Below are 21,286 nucleotides of genomic sequence, written 5' to 3' on the forward strand. Positions count from 1 at the left end.
AACTGGCTAGCCATATGTAGAAAGCTGAAACTGGATCCCTTCCTTACACCTTTTACAAAAATTAATTCAAAATGCATTAAAGACTTAAATGTTAGACCTAAAAGCATAAAAACCCTAGAAGAAAACCTAGGCAATACCATACAGGACATAGGCATAGGCAAAGACTTCATGTCTAAAACACCAAAAGCAATGGCAGCAAAAGCCAAAATTGACAAACGGGATCTAATTAAAGAGCTTCTGCACAGCAAAAGAAACTACCATCAGAGTGAACAGGCAACCTACAGAATGGGAGAAAATTTTTGCAATCTACTCACCTGACTAAAGGGCTGATACCCAGAATTTACAAAGAACTCAAACAAATTTACAAGAAAAAAATCAAACAACCCCATCAAAAAGTAGGCAAAGGATATGAACAGACACTTCTCAAAAGAAGACATTTATGCAGCCAACAGACACATGAAAAAATGCTCATCATCACTGGCCATCAGAGAAATGCAAATCAAAACCACGATGAGATACCATCTTACACCAGTTAGAATGGTGATCATTAAAAAGTCAGGAAACGACAGGTGCTGGAGAGAAGGTGGAGAAATAGGAACACTTACACTGTTGGTGGGACTGTAAACTAGTTCAACCAATGTGGAAGAGAGAGTGGCGATTCCTCAGGGATCTAGAACTAGAAATACCATTTGACCCAGCCATCCCATTAGTGAGTATATACTCAGAGGATTATAAGTCATGTTGCTATAAAGACATGTACACGTATGTTTATTGTGGCACTATTCACAATAGCAAAGACTTGGAACCAACCCAAATGTCCAACAATGATAGACTGGATTAAGAAAATGTGGCACATATACACCATGGAATACTATGCAGCCATAAAAAATGATGAGTTCATGTCCTTTGTAGGGACATGGATGAAGCTGGAAACCATCATTCTCAACAAACTCTCGGAAGGACAAAAAACCAAACACTGCATGTTCTCACTCATAGGTGGCAATTGAACAATGAGAACACATGCACACAGGAAGGGGAGCATCGCAGACCAGGGCCTGCTGTGGGGTGGGGGGAGGGATAGCATTAGGAGATATACCTAATGTAAATGATGAGTTAATGGGTGCAGCACACCAACATGGCACATGTATACATATGTAACAAACCTGCACGTTGTGCACATGTACCCTAGAACTTAAAGTATAATAAATATATATATATATATATATAAATTTTATTGGGACTATTTTGATTCTACACCACTATTCTTTATTGGGTGTAACCCAGCAGGTCCACGAATAATTATTATTATTATTATTACCTTTTTTTTTTGAGATGGAGTGTCACTCTTGTCACCTGGGCTAGAGTGCAGATGCGCAAAAGAGTGAGACTCTGTCTCAAAATAAATAAATAAAATAAAAACAGGAAAATACATTTGTTGACCTCCTGGGTTGTGCCCAATAAAGAATAGTGGAGTTTAATAGCGGTTCACTGCAACCTGCACCTCCCAGCTTAAAGCGATTCTTCTCCCTCAGTCTCCCAAGTAGCTGGGATTACGGCACCCACCACCATACTCAGCTAATTTTTGTATTTTTAGTAGAGACAGGGTTTCACCATGTTGGCCAGGCTGGTCTCAAACTCCTGACCTCAGGTGATCCGCCCACCTTGTCCTCCCAAAGTGCTAGATTACAGGCGTGAACCACCACGTCCGGCCTAACAAATGATTTTTCATAGGTCACTGGACATCAAGGAGCCACTTGTGAACCAGGTGGAATGCAGGTGGGATGCACAGCACATGGCCCACAGGACCTGCACTGTGGGTTGGATACAGTAACGGAAGGGGCCTTTGGTCTTTCTTTTTTTTTTTTTTTTTTTTTTTGAGAGAGAGTCTTGCTCTGTTCCCCAGGCTGGAGTGCAGTGGCGCGATCTCGGCTCACTGCAAACTGCGCCTCCCGGGTTCACGCCATTTTCCTGCCTCAGCCTCCAGAGTAGCTGGGACTACAGGCACCCACCACCATGCCTGGCTAATTTTTTGTATTTTTAGCAGAGACGGGGTTTCACCGTGTTAGCCAGGATGGTTTCGATCTCCTGACCTCGTGATCCACCCGCCTCGGCCTCCCAAAGTGCTGGGATTACAGGCGTGAGCCACCGCGCCTGGCAAGGGACTTTGGTCTTTCTTGCTTGGGGCTGGGATGAGTGTGTCCTGTGTGAGAAGAAGGAGGCACAAGGCAGATTGGGTGTCCACAGCTGTAACCTGGGGCCACAGAGCAGGCTTCTGTCACATACTATTCTTCTTTTCTTCATTTTAACAGAACCATCCCTTGAGGTTTAGCTGGGCACCTGGCTGCCCAGCTACAGACTAGATTTTCCAGACTAATTTATATCCATTTTCTTTATTCCTTTAAAAGTTGTTTATTTATTGCACTTACATACTAAGATACCATTCTCAAAGGACCATGAAAGCAGAAATGGTTAATATATGAAGCTGTCTATAGGCATGATAGAATAAAAAGTTTAAAAATTATTTGGGTCAGGCTTAAATAACTTTAACAGGTTAAAAACAGTGTTTGACAATATTCAACAAATAATTCTTCACCTAATTTCTTATTGAAGCAATCACCTTAATATTCATTGGCCTTGATAAATGTGAACACTGGTCATACTTATGTAAATAATGGTCATGTGGCTTTCTTGGCATATCTAAATTCATGTTAGATCTGGCTTAACCTGTGCTTATATATGTATATGTTACAGTTATGTACATTAAATGTGTGTGTAAGAGTTGGAATTATTTGAAAGATAGCAAAATTTTAACTAGAAAAAATAAGTTAATATCTAATAATAGTTGACTTGTTGATTAAAATAAGTAGTTATTATGAAAGAGAAAAAAGGTGATTTCAAATTGATTCAGAAGAACTGGCCTAGCAACTAAGATTGTATGCTTTCCTTTTTTAAAAAAAAAAAACGGATATAATGTTATGTGACAATTAAATACAGAAATTACAAAACTAGTTAAATTGATGTTGCCATTAAAGCAACATTAAATAGTTTTAGGGGAGAAGAAAGAAGCCGAGAAGATGGTATCTGTGCAGTTAAGATGGTCATGTCATTTGATACATGTAAACAGAAAGCAGCCTGAGGCCCCCACCTGCAGGATGCTGAAAGAGCTGACCAGCGTTATATGTTCAGTCCTAGATGAAATGCTGCATTTGTTTTTTAAACACTGGTATGCATTGTTTTAAAAATGTATAAAATAACAGTGAAAAGTTAAAGAATCGTAAGAATGTAGCTAAAGGTAAAAAAATTTTGCAAAGCCATAATTTTTATGATGAAACTATATTTTTTATCTTTTACGTATAATGTTTTAATGCTTTTTTAGCCCAATGAAATGTGGAAGTGTTTTGTGATTTTTATCTTACTATAGTGATTGTTTTATAAACAAAGAAAAAATTAATTCAGGGTTGCAGAGATGGTAAACTATTAAAATAGTTTGGGTATTAAATTATGAAATAATTGGGTATTAAATAATTCAAAATCCAAGAGCTGTGATTGAACAAATCTGTAGGCATAGGTAAGTGCTGAGGTGAAAGTGCCAACCAAAGCCGTTAGATTGAACATTTATGCCTGGAGGGAATCAGTAGAGGAACAACTGGCTGTGGACCTTCACCTCTGCATCCCCTTTGCTTTCTGCTGTAGCTGGGTATCACAAAAACAACAAAAACAAAAGCCGCTTATTTCTTAAAGACAGATAAAGGATAGTTCCTTCCATTTAGGCATTCCTAAATTGCCTCCCCAGTGGCCCCTGCGCTCTTGGAGGAGGTCAAGGCAGAGCAGACCCTCAGGTGGGTGAGCGATGCACTTGACCCTGAGGACATCAGGTACCAGGCCCGCTAGCCCCCGCAGGCGCGGAGCTGCGGCTGCAGCCACCAGCCTAGACGTGGCGCGCCCGCAGCAAGTGGCTGGACACCGCAGACCAGGCCCGCGTCCCCAGCAGCGCGGATCCCGGGGCCAGCCGCCCAGGCAGCAAAGTCAGGCGGTCGGCTTCGCCAGCAGCCGATGAGTCTCATCCTGTGGATTGCCCAGCGCCAGGGATCAGGATCCGGAGAGGTGTCCAGGAGGAGCAGACCCTCAGACCAGGTAGGCTGTGCACTCGGTGACCCTGACGCCATCCAAGGGAAGCTCCGCCATCCCGCGCCAGTGCCAGAGCTGCAACTGCAAACTGCGCGTCCTGGCACGAGCAGCGGTGGGGGCGGGTGGGGGAAGGAGCGAGTGACTCTCCAGGCGTCTTCCGCTACCTGACACCAGCCAGGCAGCCCCCAGGGCCAGAGCGTCAGCGCTGAAGCCAGGCTCATCCGGGAAGCCACCCCGGTGGCCGCGGGGTGCCCATGCCAGCACCAGATCTCTCTTCGGAAGGAGGAAAGGGGCGGGCTACACGGCCAGACGGGCCCTCCCCTTCAGGCGGGGTGGGCCGCGCGCCTGCGATTTTCCGTCCGTGGTCCTGGGGCAGCCCGGGCCAGCCCAGGAGAACCCGCGAGCCCAGCGGCGCCTGCACCTGCGGCTTCCGGGAGCCGGGCGGCCCCCGCGGTGCAGGCGCGCGCCTAACGGCTTTGCGAGGCTCACTAGGTCTGAGAGGTCGGAGGCCGCCAGTGTCGCTGCTGAAGGGTGGACCAGGCGGGATCGCGGATTCTGGGCTAGATCGCAGACTTGGTATCGCGGATTGGGATTTGGATCGCGGATTGGGGTTTGGATCGCGGATTGGGGGTTGGATCGCGGATTGGCGGTAGGATCGCGGATTGGGGGTTGGATCGCGGATTGGGGTTTGGATCGCGGATTGGGGGTTGGATCGCGGATTGGGGGTTGGATCACGGATTGGCGGTTGGATCGCGGATTGGCGGTTGGATCGCGGATTGGGGGTTGGATCGCGGATTGGGGGTTGGATCGCGGATTGGGGGTTTGGATCGCGGATTGGGGGTTGGATCGCGGATTGGGCTTTTGGATCGCGGATTGGGGTTTGGATCGCGGATTGGGGGTTGGATCGCGGATTGGGATTTGGATCGGGGATTTTGAGTTGGATCACGGATTGGGGGTTGGATCGCGGATTGGGGGTTGGATCGCGGATTGGGGGTTGGATCGCGGATTGGGGGTTTGGATCGCGGATTGGGGGTTGGATCGCGGATTGGGCTTTTGGATCGCGGATTGGGGTTTGGATCGCGGATTGGGGGTTGGATCGCGGATTGGCGGTTGGATCGCGGATTGGCGGTTGGATCGCGGATTGGGGGTTGGATCGCGGATTGGGGGTTGGATCGCGGATTGGCGGTTGGATAGGGGATTTGGAGTTGGATTGGGGATTTGGGGCTGGGTGTGGGGCGAGGGGGAGTGAAAAGGTGACACGGAGCTGCCGCGGCTCAGGAGCCAGTGGTTGGGGGTCTGAGCCCCCAACTCACCACCTTGAAGAAGTTCTTCGGCTTTGGGAGCCGCAGGGGCCGGCGGTCCGGGGCTCCCTAGGCCACGTCTACAGGGGTTCGGGGTACCGAATCGGAAGATCCACAGGGCGCTGTCAAGGGCGAAGCCGCGGAGGTGGAGCGCTGCCTGGCGTGCAGGAGCAGAGACCTGGAAGCTGGGGACAGGCAGCACAGGCAGTGGGGTGGGGGCTCAGCCCAGGGTGGGAGGGGGTCCCCAGGCCCGGCTTCCCCGCAGCCCCTGGGATGGGGCCTCGGAGGGCACCCTCAGAGGGGTGGTGCCAAACAGAGCCTCAGCTGCTCTTCCTCCCTCATAATTCCCCAGCTGGAGCGCTTGGTGGAGAATGTGAGTGATTTAACTCACAAAGCTAAGCATACACAGTGTTATTTTTAACCTACACGTTTAAAACATGATGTTATATACATTATAGGAGGTGCCTAATGAGAGAACTCATTCCTCTATCAAAAAATACCGTGAGTCGGCCGGGCGCGGTGGCTCAGGCCTGTAATCCCAGCACTTTGGGAGGCCGAGGCGGGCGGATCACGAGGTCAAGAGATCGAGACCATCCTGGCTAACACGGTGAAACCCCGTCTCTACTAAAAATACAAAAAAAAAAAAAAAAATTAGCCAGGCATGGTGGCGGGCGCCTGTAGTCCCAGCTACTCGGGAGGCTGAGGCAGGAGAATGGCGTGAACCCGGGAGGTGCAGTTTGCAGTGAGCCGAGATCGCGCCACTGCACTCCAGCCTGGGCGACAAAGCAAGACTCCGTCTCAAAAAAAAAAAAAAAAAAAAAGAAAAGAAAAGGGGCTGGGGTGGGGCAAAAGCGGGCAGGCCATTTCAGCTCCAGGTGCCTGGGCTGACAGATTGGATTAAATTAGCATGTGCATTGCTGAGTGCACAGGGGACAGTTGCCCAGGCCAGAGGCACCAGGGTCAAAGCTGGTGATGCCTTGGCCTCATCACCCCAGGCTAGGGCCAGTGTATGATGTAGTCGGCCAGGGGAGGGCTCTGGAGCCCTGCAGCCGAGGGGGCCTGGTGACCCTCACAAGGTCATTCACAGGCCACTAGGATGGCCTGCCCTTTTCCGGCCAGGCCTCACTCTAGGAAAAAAAAATTGGTTGGAACCTCGTTGGCAGTTTCCTTTGCATAGAAGTGGGAATTCGCTGCTAGCGAGGCTGGTGATGAACTCCGCAAAAGCTGGGAAATCTCGTTTGAGCAGGAGCGCCCATTATCTTGGCCAAGCTGCTGCAGCTGGGCTGAGCGGGTGTGGAAGTGTGGGTGGTAGTCGTGTAAGTTCTCCAGCCAAGCCCAAGTTCCTCTGCAGACCTGTGCATGACGGCATATCCAGATGATTCCAACCTCCTGCTGTGGATTCAGTCCCGCTCCATAAGACTTCTCTGCAGTCCCCAGACAGCAACAAGGACCAATAAGCTATCTTTTCTGTGTCTTACCTGAATTCTTGTCCCTGTGAAGCATTAGCAAATTGAAATGTTTGTTTTCTACCAGCATTTGGGGGTATTAGTTTTTTTTATTTAAAAATAATCACAGTAAAGACATCAGGAATAACACACTTGTAGGACATTCACGAGGTACAGAAGAATGCACACCGAAATCTGGACTTGTCTTTTCCTCTTCTGTAGCCTGCCAGCTTCTGCCTCTGGAAGTAACAACTGTTAAGTTTCTGCACATCTTTCCAGATTTATTAATTGAACAATCATATAGCACTGACACCGTGACAAAGCTTTGTCAAAGGACTTTGGCTACCAGTGTAAAAGACTCATTGATTTTCATTTACTGTGAACACTTAGGTGGCACCAGGAAGGAAAGCCTTATGCTCATTCCTTTTTATTCTTCCTAACATATTCTGTTTTTAAAAATGTATTTTCCAGGGGCTGGGCACAGTGGCTCACGCCTGTAATATCAACACTTTGGGAGGCCGAGGAGGGTGGATCACTTGGTCAAGAGATCAACACCATCCTGGATAACACGGTGAAACCCTGTCTCTACTAAAAATACAAAAAATTAGCTGGGCACAGTGGCGGGCGCCTGTAGTCCCAGCTACTCAGGAGGCTGAGGCAGGAGAATGGCGTGAACCTGGGAGGCAGAGGTTGCAGTGAGCCGAGATCGTGCCACTGCACTCCAGCCTGGGCGACAGAGCGAGACTCCATCTCAAAAAAAAAAAAAAAAAAAAAAAAAGTATTTCCCAATTTGGCATTAAGAGATATAAATCTGTGGTCTAGTATTTTTTAATTGAGTTTTCTCACTCTCTCTCATATATGTGTATATATATATGTGCACACCTGCCCAATTTTCTATTCAGTGTTGACAATTAAAATTCTCCATTTACACAGGTAATATGTGTTCCTTCCCAAATTCTGTTAACCACCCCTTCAATTAGATAATTCCTGAAAAAAATTGCAACATCTATGTTAATGCAGTTTTTTTTGGTTTTTTTTATTTTTTATTTTTTGTTTATTATACTATAAGTTTTAGGGTACATGTGCACAACGTGCAGGTTTGTTACATATGTATACATGTGCCATGTTGGTGTGCTGCACCCATTAACTTGTCATTTAACATTAGGTATGTCTCCTAATGCTATCCCTCCCCCCACCCCCCACCCCACAACAGGCCCCGGTGTGTGATGCTCCCCTTCCTGTGTGCATGTGTTCTCATTGTTCAATTACCACCTATGAGTGAGAACATGTGGTGTTTGGTTTTTTGTCCTTGCGATAGTTTGCTGAGAATGATGGTTTCCAGCTTCATCCATGTCCCTACAAAGGACATGAACTCATCATTTTTTATGGCTGCACAGTATTCCATGGTGTGTATGTGCCACATTTTCTTTTCTTTTTTTTTTTATTATACATTAAGTTTTAGGGTACATGTGCACATTGTGCAGGTTAGTTACATATGTATACATGTGCCATTCTGGTGCGCTGCACCCACTAACTCGTCATCTAGCATTAGGTATATCTCCCATTGCTATCCCTCCCCCCTCCCCCCACCCCACAACAGTCCCCAGAGTGTGATATTCCCCTTCCTGTGTCCATGTGATCTCATTGTTCAATTCCCACCTATGAGTGAGAATATGCGGTGTTTGGTTTTTTGTTCTTGCAATAGTTTACTGAGAATGATGGTTTCCAATTTCATCCATGTCCCTACAAAGGACATGAACTCATCATTTTTTATGGCTGCACAGTATTCCATGGTATATATGTGCCACATTTTCTTAATCCAGCCTATCATTGTTGGACATTTGGGTTGGTTCCAAGTCTTTGCTATTGTGAATAGTGCCGCAATAAACATACGTGTGCATGTGTCTTTATAGCAGCATGATTTATAATCCTCTGGGTATATACCAGTAATGGGATGGCTGGGTCAAATGGTATTTCTAGTTCTAGATCCCTGAGGAATCGCCACTCTCTCTTCCACAATGGTTGAACTAGTTTACAGTCCTACCAACAGTGTAAAAGTGTTCCTATTTCTCCACATCCTCTCCAGCACCTGTCGTTTCCTGACTTTTTAAAGATCACCATTCTAACTGGTGTGAGATGGTATGTCATTGTGGTTTTGATTTGCATTTCTCTGATGGCCAGCGATGATGAGCATTTTTTCATGTGTCTGTTGGCTGCATAAATGTCTTCTTTTGAGAAGTGTCTCTTCGTATCCTTTGCCCACTTCTTAATGGGGTTGTTTTTTTCTTGTAAATTTGTTTGAGTTCTTTGTAGATTCTGGATATTAGCCCTTTATCAGATGAGTAGATTGCAAAAATTTTTCTCCCATTCTGTAGGTTGCCTGTTCACTCTGATGGTAGTTTCTTTTCTGTGCAGAAGCTCTTTAGTTTAATTAGATCCCATTTGTTAATTTTGGCTTTCATTGTCATTGCTTGTAGAGTTTATGCCGAGAGATCAGCTGTTAGTCTGATGGGCTTCCCTTTGTGGGTAACCCGACCTTTCTCTCTGGCTGCCCTTAACATTTTTGCCTTCATTTCAGCTTTGGCGAATCTGACAATTATGTGTCTTGGAGTTGCTCTTCTCGAGGAGTATCTTTGTGGCATTCTCTGTATTCCTGAATTTGAATGTTGGCCTGCCTTGCTAGATTGGGGAAGTTCTCCTGGATAATATCCTGCAGAGTGTTTTCCAACTTGGTTCCATTCTCCCCGTCACTTTCAGGTACACCAATGAGACGCAGATTTGGTCTTTTCACATAGTCCCATATTTCTTGGAGGCTTTGTTTGCTTCTTTTTATTCTTTTTTCTCTAAACTTCTCTTCTCGCTTCATTTCATTCATTTGATCTTCCATCAGTGATACCCTTTCTTCCAGTTGATCGAATCGGCTACTGAGGCTTGTGCATTTGTCACATAGTTCTCATGCCGTGGTTTTCAGCTCCATCAGGTCATTTAAGGACTTCTCTGCGTTGGTTATTCTAGTTAGCCATTCATTTAATCTTTTTTCAAGGTTTTTAACTTCTTTGCCATTGGTTTGAACTTCCTCCTTTAGCTCGGAGAAGTTTGATCATCTGAATCCTTCTTCTCTACTTGTCATAGTCATCCTCCATCCAGGTTTGTCCCGTTACTGGTGAGGAGCTGCAATCCTTTGGAGGAGGAGAGGCACTCTGATTTTTAGAATTTTGAGTTTTTCTGCTCTGTTTTTCCCCATCTTTGTGGTTTTATCTACCCTTGGTCTTTGATGATGGTGACATACAGATGGGGTTTTGGTGTGGATGTCCTTTCTCTGTTTGTTAGTTATCCTTCTAACAGCCAGGACCCTCAGCTACAGGTCTGTTGGAGTTTGCTGGAGGTCCACTCCGGACCTTGTTTGCCTGGGTGTCAGCAGTGGAGGCTGCAGAACAGCGAATATTGAGGAACAGCAAATGATGCTGCCTGATTGTTCCTCTGGAATTTTTGTCTCAGAGGAGTAGCCGGCCATGTGAGGTGTCAGTCTGCCCCTACTGGGTGGTGCCTCCCAGTTAGGCTACTTGGAGGTCAGGGACCCACTTGAGGAGGCAGTCTGTCCATTCTCAGATCTCAAACTGTGTGCTGGGAGAACCACTACTCTCTTCAAAGCTGTCAGACAGGGACATTTAAGTCTGCAGAGGTTTCTGCTGCCTTTTGTTTGGCTATGCCCTGCCCCCAGAGGTGGAGTCTACAGAGGCAGGCAGGCCTCCTTGAGCTGCGGTGGGCTCCACCCAGTTAGAGCTTCCCAGCCACTTTGTTTACCTACTCAAGCCTGGGCAATGGCAGGCACCCCTCCCCCAGCCTCGCTGCAGCCTTGCAGTTTGATCTCAGACTGCTGTGCTAGCAATGAGCGAGGCTCCATGGGCATAGGACCCTCCGAGCCAGGTGCAGGATATAATCTCCTGGTGTGCCGTTGGCTAAGACCATTGGAAAAGCGCAGTATTAGGGTGGGAGTGACCTGATTTTCCAGGTGCCGTCTGTCATCCCTTTCCTTGGCTTAGGGGAGGGAATTCCCTGACCCTTTGCACTTCCTGGGTGAGGCAATGCCTTGCCCTGCTTCGGCTCACACTCGGTGCGCTGCACCCACTGTCCGACAATCCCCAATGAGATGAACCTGGTACCTCAGTTGGAAATGCAGAAATCATTCGTATTCTGCATCGCTCACACTGGGAGCTGCAGACTGGAGCTGTTCCTATTCGGCCATCTTGGCTCCACCCCCCTATTAATGCAGTTTTTGTGCCTCATTAATGACCCATTTGATTTAATAGTTCTTAAAACTTGTGATGAATCAACAGTGATGGAAAGTTGTACTGAATCATATCTTTTTTTATTACTATGAATTATATTGTTAGAGATTGGCTTTAAAATTGAAGTTACACTAATGCATTTTAAATGTAATTTGGAGCTAGTTTAGAATTGTTGAAGCTAGGACTCTCTGGTGACTCAGGAATAGTAGAAATTGGTGGGGAAGGCATTTCACATCAAGCCTGGAATCTCCCTTTATTCTCAATGTATTAGCTTTTCTTATCTTTACCCTGAAATTTTCACTATCAAATATATTTGAGAGGCAAATCTTTTTCCTCCTTTAATGTTTGTTTCATACACATAGAATAATACTGTGTGTCTGAGATTCAGTTTTTGAAATGAAACATGGAGTCTAAGTGACCCCTTGTCGATGTGACAATGGACTGGTCTAGATCACAGCAGTTGGGTCCCATATTGTGACATGGATGCTTGCGAAAATTCTACTGTGACCTGTTGCTGAGGTGATCTGATGATATAGGTCTTGCCTTTCATTTTAACTGCCATTCTGGCAACTGAACGTTGGCAGTAAACGCAGCTTAGTTGTCTCAGAGGACTCACAATGGGATGTGTTTATAGTTGTTTTCTTGAAGGTATGTATGTTCATTTCCATCTTCTGACTGCAATTTCTTCAGATGAGCCAGTTTTCCTGTACGTTAAATGTCATTCTGATTTTTTTTTATTTCCCCAGCTCCTATTTGTCTACAGATTTATAAATATGTTTCAGAGTTTTATTACTCAATTTGTGTTTTTTTATTCTTCTATCAAGATTTTTGCCTCAAATACTTTTCTCTAGAAAATACACTGTTTCCAATGCCAATTTTTTTTTTTTTTTTTTGGAAGAGTCTTGCTCTGTTGCCTAGGCTAGAATGCAGTGGTGTGATAATGGCTCACAGCAACCTCCACCTCCCAGGTTTAAGCAATTCTCCTGCCTCAGCCTCCTGAGTAGCTGGGATTACAGGCATCCGCCACCACGCCTGGCTAGTTTTCGTATGTTTAGTAGAGACAGGGTTTTACCATGTTGGCAAGGGAGGTCTTGAACTCCTGACCTCCTGATCCACCTTCCTTGGCCTCCCAAAGTGATGGGATTACAGGCATGAGCCACAGTGCCTGGACTTTTCTTTTTTTTCTTTTTTTTTTTTTGGCAGAGTCTCATTCTGTCACCCAGGCTGGAGTGCAGTGGCACAATCTCAGCTCTTTGCAACCTCTGCATCCCAGGTTCAAGCAATTCTCCTGCCTCAGCCTCCCAAGTAGCTGGGACTACGGGTGCCTGCCACCATGCCTGGCTAATTTTTGTATTTTTAGTAGAGACAGGGTTTCACCATATTGACCGGGCTGGTCTTGAACTCCTGACCTTGTGATCTGCCCACCTTGGCCTCCCAAAGTGCTGGGATACAGGTGGGAGCCACCACACCCGGCCTCCCCCGCCACACACACACTTTCATAGACTAGATACAGAATAAACTGCTGAAAAATCCACTGGGGGGCCACATTTTCAGTTAATTGCCATTAATTGCTTCTTCAGAATGGTTCAGTTGAAGGGAAGTTTATTCTTGGCACAGCCATCAAGTGGTAGTTAGTTTGGAATGTCCTAAGTTCCGAACTACCTTGGGTGCCAAGCAGAACTTGGTCCCTTGCTGTGGTCAGTTGGTCATGGAGGGGTGCTCACTGCCAGACAGCTGACAATACAGGGCAATGGGTAGGATGACCAGACATTTGAATTTGTTCCTCAGAGAGGCTTCGTTTGCAGGAAAGTGCCATATTTTAGCCCAGGAGTTAAAACCTAGAGACAGGAGTTTTGTTTTGTTAAATGATTTGGCTTTTTTCTGGACTCACCACCTCTTCCAAATACATCAACCTTCCTGAAGAGCCCTTGGTGCAGGAGGATTGAGAAAGGGAGTGGAAAGAGCTCCAGGTTCAGGGTCCAGGCCATGATTTAGAGGCCTCAGGTATTCAGGGATCTCTGTCCCCAGAAAACCAACCAAATTCTCGTCCCAGATCTATCATTCGTCAGTGTTGTGACCCTAGGCAGGTTGCTTCCAATCTCTTCATTTCACTTCCCTGAACCGTCAACTCTGAGTGGCAGCCCCTGCTCTGCCCATCTCTCTGGGCCGATGTGGGCATCACAGGAAATTCAAACAAAAACTTTTCACGAGTTCTAAAGCATGAGACCCATGTCAAGAATGAAAAGAATTTTAGCCTCCACTGCCCTGGAGTCCCCCAAGTGGCTTCTCTATTAACCACTACCAAGGGCCTGGCTTATTCTTCCAGATATGAAATAATTGAACACTTTATGGCACTTAGGAAGCACCCGTTTTAAGGCTTTAGGTCCATTTAACTATTCTTACCCTTTTAACATAACGTAGGCCATTAGGAGGCACAGAGGGATCTATAGAACTTCCTCAGGTTCTAGCAGCTTCTCAGAAGTCCCTGAGCTCAGATCCTATGCTCTGGACCCTATGCTCTTGGTCACTCCAATCTACTACCTTTCTGTAATGTCTCATCTCAATACAGGCATTTGCCTGCACACTTATATGTGCAACCCACAGTGCAAGTCTTTCTGAAGCCCAACTCAGATTCAGAGGGCTTTGCTCTGCAGATGATGAACAATGGAATCAAACATTTAAGCTGTGAATAAATAATTACTCATTTCTCTGATCTTTTGCGGCAAGACACCAACACCTGTCTTTATTTTAATTCATTTCCCAGTGTGTTGTGACGAGGATGAAATAGTGTATCCTAGGATGCCAGGGGAATCCACCGTCTGCCACCGCGAGCGTGAGAAGAAAATCAGCTATCACTGGTATCACTGGCATCCCGGCCATATATACCCTAGAGTTGCATCAATGGAAGGTGTTGTGGAAATTCAGTCATTCCGTTCATTCATGATATGATTTCTAGATTCTTCAGTGTCTCATATTTCAGACAATTATAAAATTGCGATGCTATATTCTTTATTTCATGTGTGCATATTTAAATGTGTTAAGTCAATCACTAGTGCTACAACCAGAGGAGTAAAGGTGTATTTCCATTCCAGATTTGGGTTTACTTTTAATAGTAAATAACATCTCAGTGCAAACTGTAGACATTTTGCTGATTGTTAAAACATTAATTAAAAAGGATCTTTTTCTGAGACAGTGTTGCCAGGTTTGTAAAGTAATGGACATCACTTCAAACTATTTGGAAGTAACCGAAAAATGGAGGAAGTGGCAACAAAAATTTCCATAAACCCACCTTCCTCCGTGTTTTTTGGTGATCCCGTCTTTGTGAGTGTGATAACGCTCATAACAATGACTGAGCCAATAGTGATACATTCTTATGAACAGAAGTCCAAGGTTAGCATCAGTGACTGAGCCAATAGTGATACATTCTTATGAACAGAAATCTAGGGTTAGCATCAAGGTTCACTCTGTGTTGTCCAGCCTATGGGTTTTGACAAACTGACAATGTCTTTTGTCACCCTGACGGAATAATTTCACATCCTAAACATGACCTGAGCTGCATCTACTAATTCCTCTCCTTTTCTGAGGATTCCTGACAACTATGGATGATTTTACTGCCTCTATAGGTTTCCTTTTCCAGAATTTTACAGAGTTGGAATCATAGAGTATGTAGCTACGTATAACTAATTTATTTTACTTAGCAATATACATGTAAGATCTTTTGTATCGTTTTGAAGCTTAACAGCTTAATAATTCTTATCAGTGAACAATAGTCCATTGGTTTCATCGAACAGGGTTAGTTGGTTCACTCACTGCCTGAAGACCATCTCAGCTGCTTCCAATTTGGGTAATTATGAATAAAGCTGCCCACATTCTTGTGCAGATTTTAAGATGAACATAATTTTCTAATTTAGCTGGGTAAATATGTAGAATTTTGATCACTTGCTGGTAAGACTATGTCTTCCATTGTGTTAGGTAGAATTCACCAGTACAATTATGTGGGCTTTTTTTTTTTAAGTTATTACTTCCTGATTAAATTCTATAATGATAGAGGCCTACTCAGATTATCTATCTCTCCTTTGGGTGGTTATGGTAGTTTCTCCCTTTGAAGGCATTTGTCCATTTCATCTAAGCTAGGAAATTTGTGGGTGTAGACACTTGAATCTGACAAGTTGCCTGCTTGGTTCTCATCAAAGGCTACTGTGCTTCCTGTCATTCCTACTCTCAAACTTTTCAATAGACTTTCACTCCTGCACTTAAAAAATTGCAGGCATAGATTTGTTGAAAGTATTGTTATTATTTTCTTAATGATCATGGGATCAGCAAGGATAATTCCTCTTCTATTCATATTGTTTGTACGTCGTGTCTTCTGTATTTTCTTTGTGATTAGCCTGGCTGGAGGTTTACCAATTCTATTGATCTTTTCTAAGAAGCAGTTTTTAGTTTTGTTGAGTTTCTTTATTTTATTATTTCTATTACATTGATTTCTGCAAATATTGTTATATTTTGGGGGAGGAGGGTTGCCTGGTTTACATTACACTATACTTTTTTCTCTAGTTTCCTAAGGTGGAAAGTAAGACATCTGGATTTGGATTACATTTAGTTTACTGCACAGAATTGTGAATGGCACTGGTGCCCCTGAAGTGTGCACTTGATTATTAAAATAATAAATACGATGTATTTTGGCCACAATACTGATTTTAAAGCCAATTAAGTGGATGATAAGTACAGGAGGAGCATATGTAGATCAAGGAAAGATAAATGACATTATAACATTTCAACAACAAAAGAAATTTACCAGGCCTCGAAATGCACAAGGGGGTGATGGGACACTGTCACGAAATCAGCAGTGCATTTGTGTGCCACCCTGTGTGAACTCTGCCTTTTTCGCAGTGGTGTGGGGGCTTAGCCAGAGAACCAGGTCCTGACTTCTGTGGCTTTCCTGATGGTCTCATTTGCCTTCCCTCATCACCCAGGAGTGTGTCCCAGTGGCAGCCAAGTTTCTACCCTTAACCCATCTCCTTTACACATGCCAGCCCCCTGTCCTTAGCATCCAAGGTTGCCTAAGGGATTCCTTCAGTGGAACCAACATGATGACAGTTACTCTGTGTTTCCTAGATTACGATGAGGACCTGGTGCAGGAAGCTTCATCTGAAGATGTCCTGGGCGTTCATACGGTAAGTTCTTCTTTATGTTTCTGAGATGGAAATTTTGTTGCTCTTGGCTCTTTTTTATTTTATTTGAATTGAGATATGAAAATCTTACCATGTACCTTATACATGACTTACAGAATATTTTGGTGGGAAAATGTGAGGGTCATTACCAGGTAAGAAATGATCTCAGATGGCATTCTTAGATGACACCTTCAGTTATGAACTGTATGGCAGAAAGAATTTTTTTAGGGGAAAAGCTTTCTTCTTACAACATTGTGACTATACAACCAAAACAATCTTGAAAGTCTTGCATAAAAATCTTGTGCCTTTCCAGAAGTGTCTTTGAGGCTTTAGGACCATTGCCTCAACCACTGTCTCCCATCTGCTTTTCTAATGTCACCAAGTAAAGAAAAGACTTGTATGGTGAAACCCCATCTCTACTAAAAATACAAAAATTAGCTGGGCATGCTGACCGGCTACTGTAATCTCAGCTACTGGGGAGGCTAAGGGAGCAGGATCGCTTGAGGCCAGGAGGCGGATGTTGCAGTGAGCCATGATCATGACACTGTACTCCAGCCTGGGTGACAGAGTGAAATTCCAGCAAAGAAAGGGAGAGAGGAAGGGAGAGAGGGAGTAGGGGAGAGAGAGAGAGAGAGAGGCAGGAAGGAAGGAAGAAGGGAAGGGAAGAAGGAAGAGAAAGAAGGAAGGGAAAGTAAGAAGGAAGGAAAGAGAAAAAGAGAAAGAAAGAAAAAGAAAGAAAAGAAAGGAAAGAAAGAGAAAGAAAAAGAAAGAAAGAGAAAAGAAGGAAGGGAGGGAGGGAAAAGGAAAACCTGTGCACACAGGACACAGCATGGTCTGACCCTTGTAGTGTTTTGTTTTTCTCTAAATGCAGGTGGACAAAGACACAGAGAGAGACAGTACGTATTCTGGAATCACCCCTATGCTGAGGAAAAATTCTAGTGTTGACAAAGGTGACACTTTCTTGCCTCATTTTTTCTGGAGAGCCACTCTGGTTTGAACTTCCTGCCAGAAATGTGGCTCAAGCACTTTTGTCTTGACAAGTGAAGAACCTGGTCAAGAAATGTGACCGTTGACTCTGGTGCTTGGAAGGAACAGGGTCATTTGGATAGAAGAGGGTGTTGTGAATCAGAGTTGGGAGGTATGGAGGAATGAGTCAATGTGGAATGATTGTGAATGTCTCTGCGAGTTTGTGTGCTTTTCCCCAGAAAATACATTCCCATATGCAAAGCACAACACAAAGACTGATATTCTAGAAACAAAATTTGATCACCACTGCATTTTTGCAAAAAATCAACCCATTCATTCCTCACCACAGCTGTAGCTGAAGGTAAGTTTAATATCCCAAGTCCTCACATGGAGATGATGTAGAGATGAATTTTTCAGGCTTTTGGTCTCCTAAATGGAAATGGCATAGATGAACTCGGGAATGGGTGGAAGGGTGATGCTGTGGGCTACTAGTCTGAAGTTATAGCATGGCCCTGGTGTAACTTGTCACCATGTCAGAGAGTCCTTAGCATCTATGTGTATGTGGAAGTATGTTGGCCTATAAAGATCTCCAGCACTGTATACCACAATAGAATGGTCTCAATGGTCAGCTGACCCAGAGTTTGAGTAGGTTCATTGTACAGTGAACTTGGGTGCGGTCATTAATATGAAACATACAGAGGGAGCTGCCAGGCCTTTGGTCTTAAGTGATGGGGTATTCCTCAGTTCCTGGTCAAGGGCAGAGAACATTCAGAGATATATTCTATTATATTTAATGAGATCATCACCAGAAACGTTAGAAATGCTCCAATTCAGTAGCACACATACCCAAGACACAGCACCCAACAAGATCTCACAGAGCCAATTGGCTGTTAGCCTGGTGCCCATCTCGTCTGCTGGAATCTCTGCACAGCTGGGTAACAGAGGGTCAGCGCCTCCACCTGCTGTCACCTATGAAGGGCTGTCCCATTCCTGGAGCCAGTGTGAGTATGAGCAACAGCGGGCCCCATGACACACACACACTGTGTTAAAAGAAAGAGCAGAAGGACAAATATCACAGGCCAAGTAGAGGTCATCTTTAAATGGTAGGATAATTGAGTATTTTCAAATCTTGGTTTAGTCTTCTTTGAAACAAAAGGTTAGTGAATATGTAGAATATTTTGGCTAGAATTATATCACCTCTTTGAAGAAAGGTTGCTTTTTACCTCATACAAAATGTTCTGGCTGGAGATGGTGGCTCATGCCTGTACTCCCAGTGCTTTGGGAGGCCAAGGAGGGCGGATCACCTAAGGTCAGGAGTTCAAGACCAGCCTGATCAACATGGAGAAACCCCATCTCTACTAAAAATACAAAATTAGCTTGGCATGGGAGCACATGTCTCTAATACCAGCTACTCAGGAAGCACATGTCTGTAATACCAGCTACTCAGGGAGCACATGTCTGTAATACCAGCTACTCAGCTACCCATTCATCGTCCACCACAGCTGTACCTGAAGATAAGTTTAATATCCGCAGTCCTCAGATGGACATGCTGCAGAGTTGAATTTCCCAAGCTCTTGGTCTTTTAAATGGAAGAGGCACATGTGAACTCGGGAATGAGTGGAAGGTTAATGCCATGGGCTACTACACTGAATTTGTCACAAAGCCCTGGTATAATTTCTTGCTAGGCCAAGTTATTCCAGCACTTCTGTGTGCATGTGGGAGAATGAAAACCTATTCAGATCCCAAACACTATCATTATCGGATGGTGTCAATGGTCAGCTAACCCAGGGTTTGTTTGAGTAGGTACATTGCACAGTGGGCTTTAGTGTGATCATTAATGTAAAACACACAGAGTCCTCAGGCTTTTGGTCTACAGCATTGAGGTCATTCCTCAGCTCCTGTTCAAAAGCAGACAATAATCAGTGCCATACTCTATTGTATTTAATGAGATAATCACCGCAAGTCTTAGAAATTCAGTGGAAACCAATCCCAACACATAGCATCCAATAAAATCTCAAGACTCAACTTGGGTGTTAGCCTGGCACCCATTTTCCCTGCTGGAATCTCCTGCACAGCTGGGTTGGAGAGGGTCGGTGCCCACCCCTTGCCCCGCCTCACTGCTCCCCATGACAGACTGTCTCTGTGCTGGAGTCAGTGTGAGCATGAGCAGCAGTGAACTCCATGGTGCACACACATGGTGTTGAAAAGGAAGAGCGGAAGAACAAATATCACATGCTAAGTAGGGGTCATCGTTAAATGGTAGGATAATAGAGTATTTTCAAATCTCGGTTTATTTGCCTTGTAACAGAAAGTTACTAATAAAATCTTTTGGCTAGAATTAAATCTCCTATTTTAAGAAAGCTTACTTCTTGTTTAGTACAAAATCTTCTAGAAGGGATGATAAACAGATCAGCAGCACATGTGGATTCTGAGGAGGAAATGACTTTGGCAGGGATCAATAAGAGGGCAAGTTAGCTCAGTTCACATTAGGAAGGAGGAGCCCTAAGAGGCTGCCAGGGACACACAGCCTGCACTGCGAGGTGGGCACTGTTTGAGATTGGCTATTATATGTTTATGAGGCGGCCTGGAGCTAGGAAGCCAAAGGCCCTGATTCCCTTTCTTCCTGCATCTCTCCTGTGCCTGCTACCCTCCTCCCAAACCCACCTCAAGCAGTGTTACCGAATTGTTCATGAGCACCACCACCAAGGTGCTGACGGTCACTCTGTATCCTCCTAGTTGAGATGAAACGGCAAATACGGCGACTACGGGAGCTCCACCTATACAGCATATGGAAGAAGTACCAAGAGGCGATGAAGGTCAGGCCACCTGGATTTGTCTGAGAAAAAACTGTTGCTTTCTTAGCTTTATCTTATTTGGATTAAATTAAGATATGAGAACCTGACAATATGTATCTTAGTTACACAGTGCCCTTGGGGGGAAATGGTAAGTGAGAGTCTGTCCCCACTGAGGCTTGATTTAAGACAGTGGGAGAAAATGACAGCATCAGTCACACATTGTGGGGCAGGGAGCTTTTGCCTTACTAATTTTGTTCTCTCTTTGGAGCAAAATCAGTTACTTGCCAACCAACATGGACTTGAGAGGAAATATCCTCTGAGAAAAATGTGTGTCTTTAGTATGAGTTGATTTGCTCTGTTCTTCTTTGGGGTTCCTTTGAACACTGGTTTTCCATCTTGTTTTCTAATGTCACTAAGTGAAGAAAAGTCCTGTGCTCACAGGACACAGCATGGTCTGATGCTCATAGCAGTTTATTTTCTGTCGTTACAGACATCCTTGGGAGTTCCACAATGTGGTACGTATTGGGGAACCCCTCTCATACTGATGAGTAATCCAGATGTTGAGGAATGCAGCCCTGTCTCACTGGCTTTCCTGTAGACGGGCAGCCTGAGCTGAGCTTCATGTTGTGAATGAGGACCTAGACTGTGATGGGAGAAATGGTTTTTCTAGATAAGAAACAGTGGCCACATTCTGCAGCCCCTGGGAGCAACTGTGTTCTCTGAAGGTGGGGTGGGATCCCGTGCAAGGGGCCTGCTCATGTCTTTTGTGAATTCATGTGGTGCCGTGGTCAGTGTGTCTGGGGGGGTGTGTGTGGGTTTCCGTACTACATATCCCCGGATTTTCTAGCGTCCACATTCTCAACAGAGATTTCCGTCACCGTTGCAGTCCTGTTGCAGGCACATGAAAAAATTAACTTGTAAGCTTCCAAAGTGTACAGTTTATTTCACGCACAGGACACTTTAATTAACCTAAAAGAAATCCTCTCGACACCCAGGCAAATTCTCACTGCGCACCCATAGAACAGGACTGTGTCAGGATCTCTGCTGATTTTATTTTTTCATTCGGAATTCCCTGCTATACTTTATTTTCTAATAAACCTCACCTCTTCACAGGCCTTTCTATTTCCTCTGCCACTGGAGTGGTCATGACACCTCACTCTAGCCCCTTCCCTCCTTTACAAGCCTTTTATC

At 44.9% G+C, this 21,286-nt stretch overlaps 1 protein-coding gene across 21 annotated transcripts in view; it reads left to right on the top strand.

Annotated features, from left to right (window-relative positions):
- Positions 1–4,382: 4,382 nt before the first annotated feature.
- LOC101130871 (protein FAM153B) overlaps positions 4,383–21,286 on the top strand; it is a 44,726-nt gene continuing 27,822 nt past the window's right edge. For 11 of the 21 annotated variants that reach the window (XM_055386275.2, XM_055386283.2, XM_055386284.2 and 8 more), the window contains exons 1-6: positions 4,383–4,704; positions 13,928–14,071; positions 16,279–16,337; positions 17,206–17,230; positions 20,037–20,116; positions 20,586–20,610. In XM_055386275.2, the coding sequence (XP_055242250.1) occupies positions 4,383–4,704; positions 13,928–14,071; positions 16,279–16,337; positions 17,206–17,230; positions 20,037–20,116; positions 20,586–20,610 (655 nt within the window). Of the gene's footprint in view, positions 4,705–5,654; positions 5,803–11,551; positions 11,812–13,927; positions 14,072–16,278; positions 16,338–17,181; positions 17,231–20,036; positions 20,117–20,585; positions 20,611–21,286 lie in introns of those variants that run through there. The other 10 variants (XM_055386293.2, XM_055386297.2, XM_055386294.2 and 7 more) reach the window with 5 other exon arrangements.

The sequence above is a fragment of the Gorilla gorilla genome, chromosome 4 (assembly GCF_029281585.2).
Source record: "Gorilla gorilla gorilla isolate KB3781 chromosome 4, NHGRI_mGorGor1-v2.1_pri, whole genome shotgun sequence".
Classification (NCBI taxonomy): Eukaryota; Metazoa; Chordata; class Mammalia; order Primates; family Hominidae; genus Gorilla; species Gorilla gorilla.